The sequence below is a fragment of the Aythya fuligula genome, chromosome 16 (assembly GCF_009819795.1).
Source record: "Aythya fuligula isolate bAytFul2 chromosome 16, bAytFul2.pri, whole genome shotgun sequence".
NCBI lineage: Eukaryota > Metazoa > Chordata > Aves > Anseriformes > Anatidae > Aythya > Aythya fuligula.
In genome coordinates, this window is record NC_045574.1 from 1,787,487 (window position 1) to 1,800,135 (window position 12,649).

The 12,649-nt window shown below is 44.7% G+C and overlaps 1 protein-coding gene across 1 annotated transcript; it reads right to left on the reverse strand.

Moving 5' to 3' along the window:
• Nucleotides 1–6,955: 6,955 nt before the first annotated feature.
• FITM2 (fat storage inducing transmembrane protein 2) lies at nucleotides 6,956–12,455 on the reverse strand. The gene is made up of 2 exons (XM_032198321.1): nucleotides 12,244–12,455; nucleotides 6,956–10,406 (listed from the first exon to the last, which is right to left on the reverse strand). The coding sequence occupies exons 1-2, from the start codon at nucleotides 12,414–12,416 to the stop codon at nucleotides 9,764–9,766; spliced, it is 816 nt and encodes a 271-aa protein (XP_032054212.1). The 5' UTR covers nucleotides 12,417–12,455; the 3' UTR covers nucleotides 6,956–9,763.
• Nucleotides 12,456–12,649: the final 194 nt, after the last annotated feature.

Genomic DNA, 12,649 nt, shown 5'->3' on the forward strand with positions numbered 1-12,649 from the left:
CAACAAACTCCTAGTCTAATTTCAAAGCATGTCCATGCGCAGAGGCATGTGCAGGTGGTTTGTGCTTTTTCTTTTGAGCTGTACTGGTATAAAACTCGCGTGGAAACAATGCATATTCCTCTTCCAAAGTGCACATTTCTGCAGGCATTCAGCCCGCTAGGACCTCCTGTGGCTGGTTTGCAGAGCGCTCTGGTGATCCCTGCCGAGCCACACTGCCTCTCTCGGCTTGGGAACGTATGCCAACTGTGGCTGAAGCAGTATGAGTTTCATCGCCTCCAATTCAAAAATGATCTTTATGGCTTGGAAAGCTGCAGGATTTCCCAGGAGCTTTGGTTCTCAGTACAACCTGGCAGCCATGGAATTGTGAATACTGAGCAGGAGTTACAAGGGTTGAGCACACAGGGATTAGACAAATGCAAAATGCACAAATGTATGCAGTGTTTGCAATGAGTATGGGCTGGTGGCGTGCCTCTGGAATACAACCTGTGCAGCTGCAATAGCAGTTACCCCCGTTACCTCCCAGTGTCATGCTTTTGGTGTGTGAGAACCCAAATTCACCACCTGTGCATGCACAGCAGGCACCTGCAGCTCAGGTTGCTGAGTGGAACATCAGATGTCCTCCCAAATACGGTTACCTATTTGCTTCATGGCATCAGTGACTTCAGGAGAAACAGTTGTTCTGCTTCTCTTTGAAGAAGGAAGCAAGGGGGTCCCCTGAGGTCATCCCTTCTGTTGAATCTGAAAGGTGTAAGTACATGATGATCCCTAGTTCATCGTGTCTGTGACACTAAATTCCCCCACAGTTGTTTTTACCTGGATTTCATCCTTCTACCTTTGTTGGTTGTTCTACAAAGGCATTCTCTGGTGCTCTCTAAGAGCCAATGAAATACACCCACCAGATATAGAAAGGAATAGTAATGGGGGAACAAGGCCATGAAACCCGGAGAGAACAGGAGCAAATACTCTCACAGTTCCCAGCATTTCAGCCTGAGAACGAGGCAGAAGAAAGCTTCTTAGCAAGACTGCTGTTTGTTATTTTGCTGCCCCCCGCCCTTTTTTTTTTAAGGAAATAAAGAATAAATTTAGAGTCACAAATCAGAACTCTAACCACTGGGGAAAGTAGGTGCTTGTTTTGTTTTGGAGCACGTTGTTATAATCCAGCTATTATAAGGAATGTCAGAGAGAGCCAACAGCCAGAACAAGGCACAGGTCAGCTCGGACCAAACTGACAGCTGTCTGTTTTGTTGTCTCATGTTCTGCTGGAAAGCCACAGATGCTGTAGTGACGAGTGTTGTATAGGGTAGTAGGTGGGCTAGTACTACTTACTGACAAACCTTTGTTTTGATCCAAATAAAAGAAAAATAAAAATCGATGAAGACAGTGCCACTCCCTGTCACTGAGCCTTGTTTCCCGACCTTGGTAATGAAAAATAACAGGAGTTTGCTCCAGGGAAAAGCAATCTCCAAGAGTGATAAGAGACAATTACTGTGACAGGCAGGGGCTGGATGGATGTTGAAGTGAACCACGAGATGAATGTCACCACCCCAATTGATCCAGATTAGAGACTTACTGTGAAGCAGCCCTGTTGTGATTACAGGCTATCATAATAAAAAGTTGCTTTCGCTCCAGTTGACCTAAGCCTCATCGGTTTTTCCTCCTCCAGTTCCATTTAAAAACAGGGAGCCCCATCCTACAGCACCGTAAGCCAGGCTCTGGCCTGATGTTCCCTGCCCAAGGTGCCTTCTGTACATACAAATGTGAAAACGAGAGCAACCATCTGTTTTCTCGCTCCAGGACTTTGTGCTTTGCTCTCAGCAAGGTGTGGGGTAAGAGCAGCTCCCAGGGGTAAGGCTGGAAGTTGAGGCACTCAGAGATGCTGTTTGGAACAAACGCCTGCCCTGGGATACCTCACAGTTTGCTGCTGACCAATTCTGTAGCAAGCTGCTAGCCCTGAAGCACTGCCTCAGCTGCACAAGACAAGAGAGGGAATGGTTTCTGCTGTATCATCCTGCACCACACACTCCTGACTACCTGACCCAGCCCCGTTTAGGGTCCTTCTTCCCTCCCACTTGCCAAGTCCCAGTCCAGCACCGAGGGACAGCTTCACCTTACACGCACTTATTTATCCAAGCAAATTTTTAGGCTTCAAAATCCCTGCTTTTCAGGAGCAGCCATGCCTTTAGACACCTACAGACCTTAAAAATCTTTATGCATGCTGAAATGCTGAGATATTGAAAGAGGGGAGATCAGTGGCTACTTGTTAAGTCCAAGCTCTTCTAAACACCTCTGAGATGGAGCCTCATGACACTGAGTGAGCTGCGGGTACCGCACAACCTCCTCCTCCCTCCCAAGCCTCCTGTTCAAGAGGCTCCCAGGGATCAGATTCATAACCCTACAGTTTCTTTTCTTTCATAGCCCTACAGATCTTTTTACTCCTATGGGTTTTGCTCAAAAGGCTCAAATATGAAAACCAAAATGTATGGGTCAGTCTTGTGGCTGCAGCTTGTAGCCTTCTCTTCATGTTGAGGCATGGGGAAAATCTCTCCATGCAAAATAAAGGACTTGGAAACAAAGCTTGGCGGAGGACATAGGACAGACTTTAAGCCTGTCTGTCACAGGTTGCCAAAGAAATCGAGATCAAGGGCTAAAACTACCTAATGACAGTCTTGTGGCCCTCTGAGAGATTAATTGCTGAGTCTTGCTGTGCTTCTGGATGGAAAAATATCCTTACCACCCAACTGCAGTTCCAGTGACCTCGCTAATGAGGAGAGGGGGATGGTGTAAGAGGTACTCTTTCAAGCAAGGGGAAACTTCATTTCTGCTATGCAAATAAATGAGGGACTTCCCCACCTGAGAATGGCAAACAGAAAACATTAGAGCTGGTGACGGTACTGTGTTTTGTGACATTCACATCAAGATCAAAGCCAAACCCACCCAAGCTGGTTCTGCAATATTCCTGTCCATCCCCCTAAAGGATTTCCTAAAGCATGGCCTCACTGTTCACAGGAAAGGTTTTGTCTCAGACCCCTAATACTGAATCTAAGGTTTTAAGCAGGAGCAAAAACCCCAGGAACTTTTATTCTCAGATAAAGCACATCCATGACAACCAAGTTTCCTTTCCTCCCCGTCACACTGACTTCCTAACATGCCCAGGTGACACATACTATCATTACCTTTTATTTTCCATTTTACACGCTTTCCCCTGCAAGATTCAACAGAGAGGAAACAGCCTGCTTTCAATGCCTCAGCAAAACAAAGAGTTGCATGCGGGCCCTAAATAACTGAGGGGAACAATCGCTGTGTCAGCACACAGATGCCTGTCTGTGTGCTGTTGCAGCAGCAGGAGCGGAGGCCGCAGGCTGCAGAGAGCCGCGTGCTGCAGGCCACGGCCGTACATGCAGAGGGCAGCTGCCACTGCCAAAGCAGATTATTTCTATTTCCACACAGCTTCAACACCAAACCGTATCGATGAGCAAATCGCCAACCTCCACCCACTCCTTGGGAGCTCACACTGCTTTTTTCTGCCTTGTCCTTCTTCTCTGCACAGCGATCTGCTTTCTGCTCCGCTTTTCTTTGCCCCTCTCCACCATCCTACCCCTTTTCTCTCTTCTGGATTTTCCTGATTTCACTCCTATCTGCAGCATAGGGATACATGAGTATTTTCACGGGGACATCTCCGTTATCAGGAGCCCATGGGCTGTGGAACTGCATCAGTAGGCAAAGCACGTCCCATTTCCACCTTCTGAGGAAGAGCAGAAAAAAAAAAAAAAAAAAAAAAAAAAAAAGATAAAATCTTGTTAAAGGGCTCTCACCTAACAGCAGAGAGCAACTGACAACCTAGAAAGCTTTTCTTCAAAAATAACACTGCCCATCCCCCTGCTTTCAGTGTCTCAACCCTTTCCCAACTGTACCTCATCTCTCCTGTGACCCAAATCCCTTTTAGCTGCAGTGGAGTTAGCCAAATAAAGCTACTTTGCAACCAGAACTGCGTGTAACTGGGTTTGAGGGCGTGTTTGAATGTTGCAGGCACTTCTTGGCACAGAACCACTTTCTATAGTTGAGAGCTGTTTCACCCGTACTTACATCACAAGGTAATGTCACTCCACTGCAAGTCTCCTAGAACACTCTTCTATTTTTGTTGACCAAATGCAATTTCTTCCCATCCCATGTTCTCTGAGCCAAGCATTAGAGAAGAGCAACAGAAAGGATTCTTGGCCACAAACAAACAAAAAAAAAAAACTACCACAAAACTGAACTAAGAAGAAAAACTCTCCCACCAAACAAACAAAAAAACCCCACCTGGCATCACTTCACCTCCCTCTCAACTTCCAAATCATGACAATGAATGGGAAAAAAATACATTCTTAAATTCAATCCTCTACCACCTCCATTCTCCTAAAGACTGAAATGGTAACGCCAGGCTCCAGCAAAGCTGGAGCCATGGTGCACGGTGCTGAGCCAAGCTGTGACCTAGAATGACACTGAGTGTATCAAGTAGATTTTAAATCGTGCCTTGTTTCCATCATCTGCCAAGTACTCAGTGCAGACTGAATGCCATGCAGAACCAGCCCAATCCTGCTGGCTTTGGGTACAGCTCACATATGTGGCTGTAAGCCTAACAGGCTTTGTGGGCATAGCATCACATTCTCGATTAGCTTTCCATGGATTTCTCTGTCACAATCACCTATTTTGAGCCACAACCTATTTAGCTGAATTTTCCCCAGCACTGAGTCACGATCCGTTACGCCTGGCACTGATGCAGTCACGCCATGAGCGACCTCTGAGCGCTGCAGCTCTCCCCGGTCCCATCGCTCTGCAGAACATCACAGGAGTCAGGAAGAGGTTTCAGAAGAGAGCTGCTGTTACATCAAGGATGTGCCTATTTGTTGCTTGGACATCAACGTTTTCCATGGGTTAAATGTTATTAAATTGCATGATGGAGGGAATGCATGATCTAAAACTGCAGAACAAATCTAGACTGCACGTGGAAAAAGGCTTCAGAGATGAGACAGAAAAAAATAATCATTTATATTTACTTTTATTCCAAGCTTTTCTTTATTCAGCCTTATACCACTAGGGAGGCATGCAGTACAACTGCAGATCTCCTACCAGGGGGTACATCTTCAGGAGAAGCCTGACCAAGAAAGGGCATTTTGCTGAGTACTCCTTTCCCTCAATGTTCAACTCTCCTGAAAAGCTAGTAAAGCTCTTCATGCTGCTTATTTTCTGTGCCACATTACAGTTCCAAAGCTTTACAGAAAACATTGCTCAGATTGTTACAAAGCACGTGGCATTGCTTGTGTTTCGTGACAGCCAGAGGGCAGATTAAAAAAAAAAACAACTTTCAGACTAAACGTTGCCTGAAATTTCAGGGATTGCTCTCCATCCTGACGGTCATTTGCATTTCTCATTTCCCAACTAGCCACCTCTACATTCTCATTGTATACTTAAGGCACTGAGGTCCCCATCTCACGTTCAAATGAATTAGTAATTTTCTGCTAAATACCCAGGTAAAACTACCCTGCAGAAAACGCAGTGCTTGTCCCCAAGAAAAAAGAAAAAGCTAACTACTAACGCATTGAGTGGCGCTCTCAAGTGACCTTCTTTCCTTCCAGGAGTTCAGGCACATCAGACTTACTCCTGCTTCAAAAAATTAGGCATGCACTTTTTTTCCAAGTAAAAAATTACAGTGACCAACTCCTTTTAACAATGGTTAATTATGAGTTCAGAGCCACAACAGCCTTTATTGCTAGTACTAACTACCTTTGTCTTAAGCTTTGACAAAATACTTAAAAGAGGGGAAGACAACATAAAGGGAGAAAGCAAGCATTTAGCAGAGGTAAGGAGCGCTTATTACTAATCTGCACCCCAGGAGCTGAGATGAAGCTATGAAAAGAAATAATCCTAGGAAACAGGTTTGAGTGAGCAGAGATAAACATGGGCTGATCAAAGGCAAAGAGCTGGAAAAGGCTGATTGCAGAGAAGCTGCAGGGATGGGCTTTAAGCTACGGTGAAAAAATGGGTATTATTTTACTAAGAAAAGCGGCTGCATATTTGCGTTCAGAACTAAAGGCTGATTTTCCAAGGCATTTAATATATCACAGCAGCCCCTACAGTTTTTCAGTTAAAGTGCACCACCACACATAACTGGGCCTTGCTCACATTGTCACAAATTACCATGCATCAAAACAGAAAACGGGATTCGATTCTTGTGGCTGCTCCATGACCCAAGCTTCAGCCCATGCACACAAAAAAAGGGGAAACCAGGAATTTAGCACCAGTGAAGTGTTTTGGACTAGATGATCTTCAGAGGTCCCTTCCAACCTCAGCCATTCTGTGATTTACAGAACAAGTCTGCTGTGAACAGACACTGAGGAAGAATCAAAACCCCCAGTTTCAGGTATGCTTGAAGCCTGAACTGTTCGAATGGATTTTACAAAAGACCCAAGCCTTCCTGTTTGCCTGATCTTGCCTCCCGTGATGCAAACAGCTGAACGAGTCCCAGGTAAGTGAAGAGGGAAATGAATCTTAATCCATTTAAACTTCCCCCTGTGTTCTAGTTGAGACTCCCTCCTTTAGTGGCTCCATCAGAGGAGAACCTCTAAGGCACCAAGACCAAGATCATCATCTGCATCACTCAGGCTAAATGCTACTTTTGTGAAAGCAGAGATAAAGAGCCTGCAAAACAAGCTAGACAATCACATGCAATGAAAAATTAGCAAACTTATGTTAAAACAATAAGCCAGTAAGATGCTGCAGAGAAAAATTCTCTATGTAATTCTACAAACATGGAAATACAATTCTGTGGAAGTGGAGAAATGCTGTGCTGAACTAACTTTAATGCAAAAAAAAAAAAAAAAAAAAAAAAAAAAACCAACCAAAACCAAACAAACCAAAACCCAATTGTTTCTCAATATTATAGTTTTCTGTTGGAATCCACTACAGAATGTGAACATTTACCTTTAGATGATGTTATTTTATTCCAAAATTTTAAAACAAATTATGAGTAACTGTTGATAATTGAACGAAAGGATCTGACAGTTTGGTAGAAGCCCTCAACTCCAGTTATTCATAGCCTTGTTTCTTCTTTGGCTGAAAATTTCTAATAGACCCACATTGTTATTTTAATGATAAAAGTGTGGGGAGGAGGAAGTCAGGTAAAGGTGACAGCATATATGCAAACAGAAAATCTGCACCTTTGATTTCCAGTTAACGGAAATAAAGTCAAAAGGCACAAAAAGGAGGCCTGGCGCATGAGGAAACCTAAGGTAACAGTCGGCACATGGTCTCTGGGCACTGAGAAAGACACACAGGCCATGATTTTCAAACTCCTAAGGAGTATTACAGTGCATGGGAACTTTTCCATAGATTTCAGTGGATTAGGCTTTCATTTCGCTATGATGAGCAATTGTTGGTGTCTAAATAATCAGCTGCATGGCGAAACAGGCACACGTTAGGAATCTTGCATTTGGCAGGTTTTGTTTTTGTTTTTTTAAACCTTGTACATTTGAGAGCTTGTGCCATATTAACCTCATTCAAATACTGTGTGCTCAGACTGTGATTGATAATCCTGCATCTCAACAGCCACAAAAAAACAAACAAACAAAAAAACAACCACAACTGGAAGGCTGGATTGTTCAGGGAAATGAAGAGCAGCAGCAGTATCTTCACAGACTCCAGAAACATCCTCAAAGACACAAACACTGATAAGGTTTAAGTATTTTTCTTTCATTGTTTAAATTTTGAGAGCAGCCATATCCCACATTATTTTCATAATAAACAGTTTGTATGACACTGGTCTGAAGTGCACAGAAACATCCACATAGTGATCGCACAAAACACTGGTGGCACTGAAGATAATTTCAGCAAGCCCTGTTAGTTTAAATAAATAGCATTTCCTATTATTAGGCCTTGTCTATGTAGCAAAATTACATAAAGATAACCTAAAATAGAAACTTAAATCTAGTGAAATTAATCAGAAGACCTTCTGGGTATATAATCCTTTTTCATGATCAAAGTTGCTTGCAAACTATCTTAACTCAATTGGGAGCAGGCTTATATTACATCAAAAGAACGTCTGCAAATGAATCTACATTGTTAGTTAAACCCAATATGAGTTAGTCAGTACAAATTTCCCAAAGAGTCAGTTTAAATGCAGTTTAATGCCAAAAACAAAAGGGCACACTTGACAGAAAATACATAACCTCCTCAAAGAGCTTCTTTCTGAAAGGTGATTTGCACTTTCTGAGGATGTGCAGCTCCCACTTGCCACTGAATTCAAGGGAATTCAGTTTTCCTCAGAGGCAGGCCCAATAGTGGAATTAATATAGTATTTACTGCATATACTTCCACTCACTTGCTGGAAAAGAGATGTTGAGATGGCAAAATAATGTGCCGAGATTAGACTATGGTACATCATAATCTATATTCAGCAAAATAATCAAACATTGCAGACAGATCACGTCCACTATCGGATCAACAGACACTTCTACAGCCTTGCCTACAGACCTTCTGGACTGTCTTGTTCATCTTTACAACTGTCAGACCAGTTTTGTGCAACTGCGATATGAATAAGCCTTTATGAAATAATAAAAAGCTTTTCCAGATAAAAACTATGCTAAATGTTTGCTTGATATGATGAGTAAACCCATCCCATATCATACCTATTCATTACACAACAGTAGTGTTTTATTCAGTAGTGGCTTCCCAACCACAACAGAAGTGGCCACAACTTCAGGTGCAATCAAAATTAAGCAGCTTATTGATACGCCTGGATAAGCAAGAATAAATATTGCTTCAAGCACACCGTTTTGCAGCTCTTAGGATAAATGATATGTTTCATTCATTTCCAAGCATAATATTCAGAAAATGGCAGCTTAAACCAACATGTTTGTAACACCAGAATTTCATTGTTCTTCTGGGAGAAACATACTAGAAAATACTCTTCATTGTAAGGTGCTCAATTTGCAAAATTAAAAAAATAAAAATAACCCCTCCAAGTCTCTTATTTGACTTGCTTTCTGTCTAGAATAAAATGACAAAACTTGACTACAGATACTTCATGTAAGGAGAAAGTGAAGACTTGTTATTCAAGAGTTTCCTTTCCAAAGGCAGGCATGAATTTGAAGTCACAATCTGCTTGAGACATTACATGTCAGGTTCACTCTTTTTCTTGTAGATTGTGCATCCTCTTAACAACAATTTGTGGCAAGTTGGTTTGATAACATAAGATGTTCTAGTTTCACAACTGAGCTCTATGCTGCTTTAACAAGTGAATATTTTTGGCCAAGCCTATTGCAACAATTAGCAGCACTATCATTACGAGAGATTTCCCTTAAGGCAATACAAGTAGAGCATTAAAAAGAATATGAGGTTTGGATCATCCCTGGAGTTTTTGACAAAAACAAACCAAGAAAGAAGAAAAAGAATTGACTTAAGATCAGTTAAGCTCCTAACGAGCAAAGGCCTCTGTCAGTCTCAGAGGATCTGTTCCTCAATATATCATTAAGAGAAACAAATCCAACTTCTTACTCCTTTGCTGAGAATGCCAGCCAGGAACTCCTAAACAAGAGCTGACCTTTTCCAATACAATTTTTTTTTCTCATGAGGACAAAGCTCATTACCACCTGCCAGCCATCAGCTAGTGAAGATTGTTCTCTGCCCCAGCCCATCATCTTGTTCCTTACAGTGGAAATACTGTAACCATTCCTATACTCAACTACCCCAGTACTGAAAGCAAAATTCAAAGTGTTTAAAACTTCTTTTATCTGCTGTAGCTGTATTTCTTTGAACTCAAAGGTATATTTGGGAGAGGTAGTCCAGGAGAAAAGGGTTTCAAGTACCAAACTCTGTACGTTACATACCAAGCTGACAAACCTATCAGTGCACCAAGAAGCTTTTGACTGAAATCATGGAAATATATGGCAGTGCACACAAACATGAATACCCAGATCATGGTGAGAAAACACAAGGAAACAAAAAGGCTGTTGACCACAACACGCAGCTTTGAGTTCTGGTCTATGGACAAGCCTTCCAGCACTGCCATTTCCTCCACAATCATTAGAGCACAGTACGAGAGCAGAAAACAGTGCCCTGAGATATCAAAACCATTCCAGATCCCATTGTTCTGGTGGCACTCCTGCTTGGTGGCGTACAGCCGGTGAGGCTCGTTGTGTTTACCCGAGGTAGAGCACATGCCGGTGAGATTCTCGATATACATGAAGAGTCCAGTGCAGACGTACCAGATGGCAGTGCCCACCAGCAGTGCACTAAGACGCCGCAGAGCTGTCAAAATGCTCTTCGTGGGACCATAGAGGAACTTGCTCTTGGCAAAAAGGTAGGTGGTAACTCCGATGAAGGGCAGCAGAAGCCAGAACGTCCATGCCCAAGCCACCTTGACAAAGTATCTGCCAGAGAAAAGCCAGAAGAGAAACATGCACGTGTGAAATTTCATAGGAGCCAGGACGAGGGAGCTGGGGGTATGTTATGGTGCTTGAACCAGCAGCTTTTCAAGGTCACTGTTCAGAGCTGTCTAAATTAGGCACGTGATTCCTGCCCTCCGAGTACAGTATAGATAAAATCTTAATCCTCTCCCCATTAATTTCTCTTGGGTCCAAAACCTGAGTACTTTCTTGACCACATACTTCAACTGTTTCCCAGGCAGCAATCCCTTGGACCTAGAGCCTCATTCAGACTCCCAGCTGACTTGCAGTTCAGCTACTGCAATTGCCTTTACCCTACAAACCCATTCAACTTTGCCTTACTCAAAGAACAGCTGCAAAGATATTCTCAGCCTGCCACCCCGACCACAGTAACCCTTTCTCTGACTTTCAGTGTTCCCCTCTTCCTCCATCTCAGATTATCTTTGCTTTCAAATCCCTTCACAACCTCACCCTCTTCATACTAAGATACCCAGGAGAAGGGCTGACTCTTCTCCCTCCTCAGCCCACAACACTCTTCCTCCATTATATCTTGTAAAATAAATGAAGTAACATAACCTCACAGTAGTGTCTGGTCTTTTGCTATCCCTCCAGTTGATGAAAGCCATCCTATGGCATACACAAACCTTTCAGTCTCAAAACTCACTCTCTGCCTTGCCTTTTTTTTCCTGTGATGTCTGTAAATTTTGAAAACGAGCTGACAACGTGCTGCTATCCTGTTTAACAAGATATTGCCTAACTAGTCCTGACAGCATTGCGTAACTAGTCCCCTTTTCAGATCTTACAATGGGGCAGGTTCAAGTGAATTTACTACCGCGTTAAGGAGACCGTGGCCTCTGACCTTTGTCCCAGCAGCACTTTCCCAGGCAGCTTGCTTCCTCTTTACCCACATCTTTGTTTGAAAAGCATAGGCAGAATTCTGATCTGTGACCAAGTTATAGCCAGACACACTCATAATTTAATCATCACCTACCTCAGCACCTAAGACAAGAACAAGCAGGAACAAAGCTCTGTGTTTTCATTAAGGTCCTAACAAAAACTGTCAGGGACTGCCCAGGACTTTAAGGAGCACCTCCCTTGCCCTGCACTGTACAGCAGGGGCACCTGTGCAGCAACTACAGCTGAAAATAAAACTCTCATTTGGCTGAGACACTTAAAAGAAAAAAAAGAAAAAAAGGCTGCTAACACGACTGCTGTCAGCAAACCAGCACACAAATGACCTGTGGGGAAAAAAATTGCCTCGGTACTGACACAGCTCCCCTCTTTCAGCCGGGCAGGGCACCGCAGCACTGTCAGACCAACTCCCCTCGGAGCACCCTGCCAACTGCTCTCTGCAGTCACGCTGAAAGCACTTCCTCTACCACGTGTCGACAAGCGAAAAATTCAAATCAATAAAGTAAAGAACCCCCAAGTCGACAGGGAATACAGAAATCTTAGCTTCATCTTCTGGTCTACAGCAGGTAGAGGATGGGTGCACTCGCATGGCTCAATCCCTTCAGCATTCAAGCAAAGGGTTAAGGAAACGCTGAGCCATCGCCTAAGGAGCAGAAAACAATAATAATAACGCTGCTTTTACAAAGATGCTAAAAGACTTAGGCTTGCAAGACTTCAGCTTGCTTTTGGATCAATTCACTGCCAGGTCTGAAAACCTGAAAAATTATCTGGGAGCTGAAGAAGGGGCAAGGATCCTGATCCTCCTCCTCCTCCTCCTCGAAGCCGGGCAGCCCCCGGCAGCCCCAGCCCGGGGGGACCCGCAGCCCCCCTCACCTCCTCGCCCCCCGAGGGCCCCCCCAGCCCTCCTCACACGTTGAGCAGGTTGCGCTTGTTCTGCATGGGCGTCTCCGGCACCAGGTCGCCGTCCTTCAGCGCCGACCCGAGGAGGACGATGCCGAGCAGCACCCAGGGCAGCCGGCGGCGCACGGCCCCGGCCGCCAGCCCGGCGCGCAGCGAGCGGCTGCACCGCTCCAGCCGCTCCATCGCTCCCCGCCCGCCTCCTTCGCGGCCCCCGGAACGAGCCGAGCCCGGCTCCCGGCTCCGCCCGCCGCCACCACACGGCCACCGCCGAGCTCCTCGGGCGCCCCCGGGCGGCGCCCGCCGGGCCCCCGGCCCCGCGGTGGCGGTGAGGGGAGGAAGGAGCGCGGCCGCTGTGGGCATGCGCGCCCCCCGCCCCGCCATGTTGTGGCCGTGGCCTCAGGGCGCCGAGCTGCGCT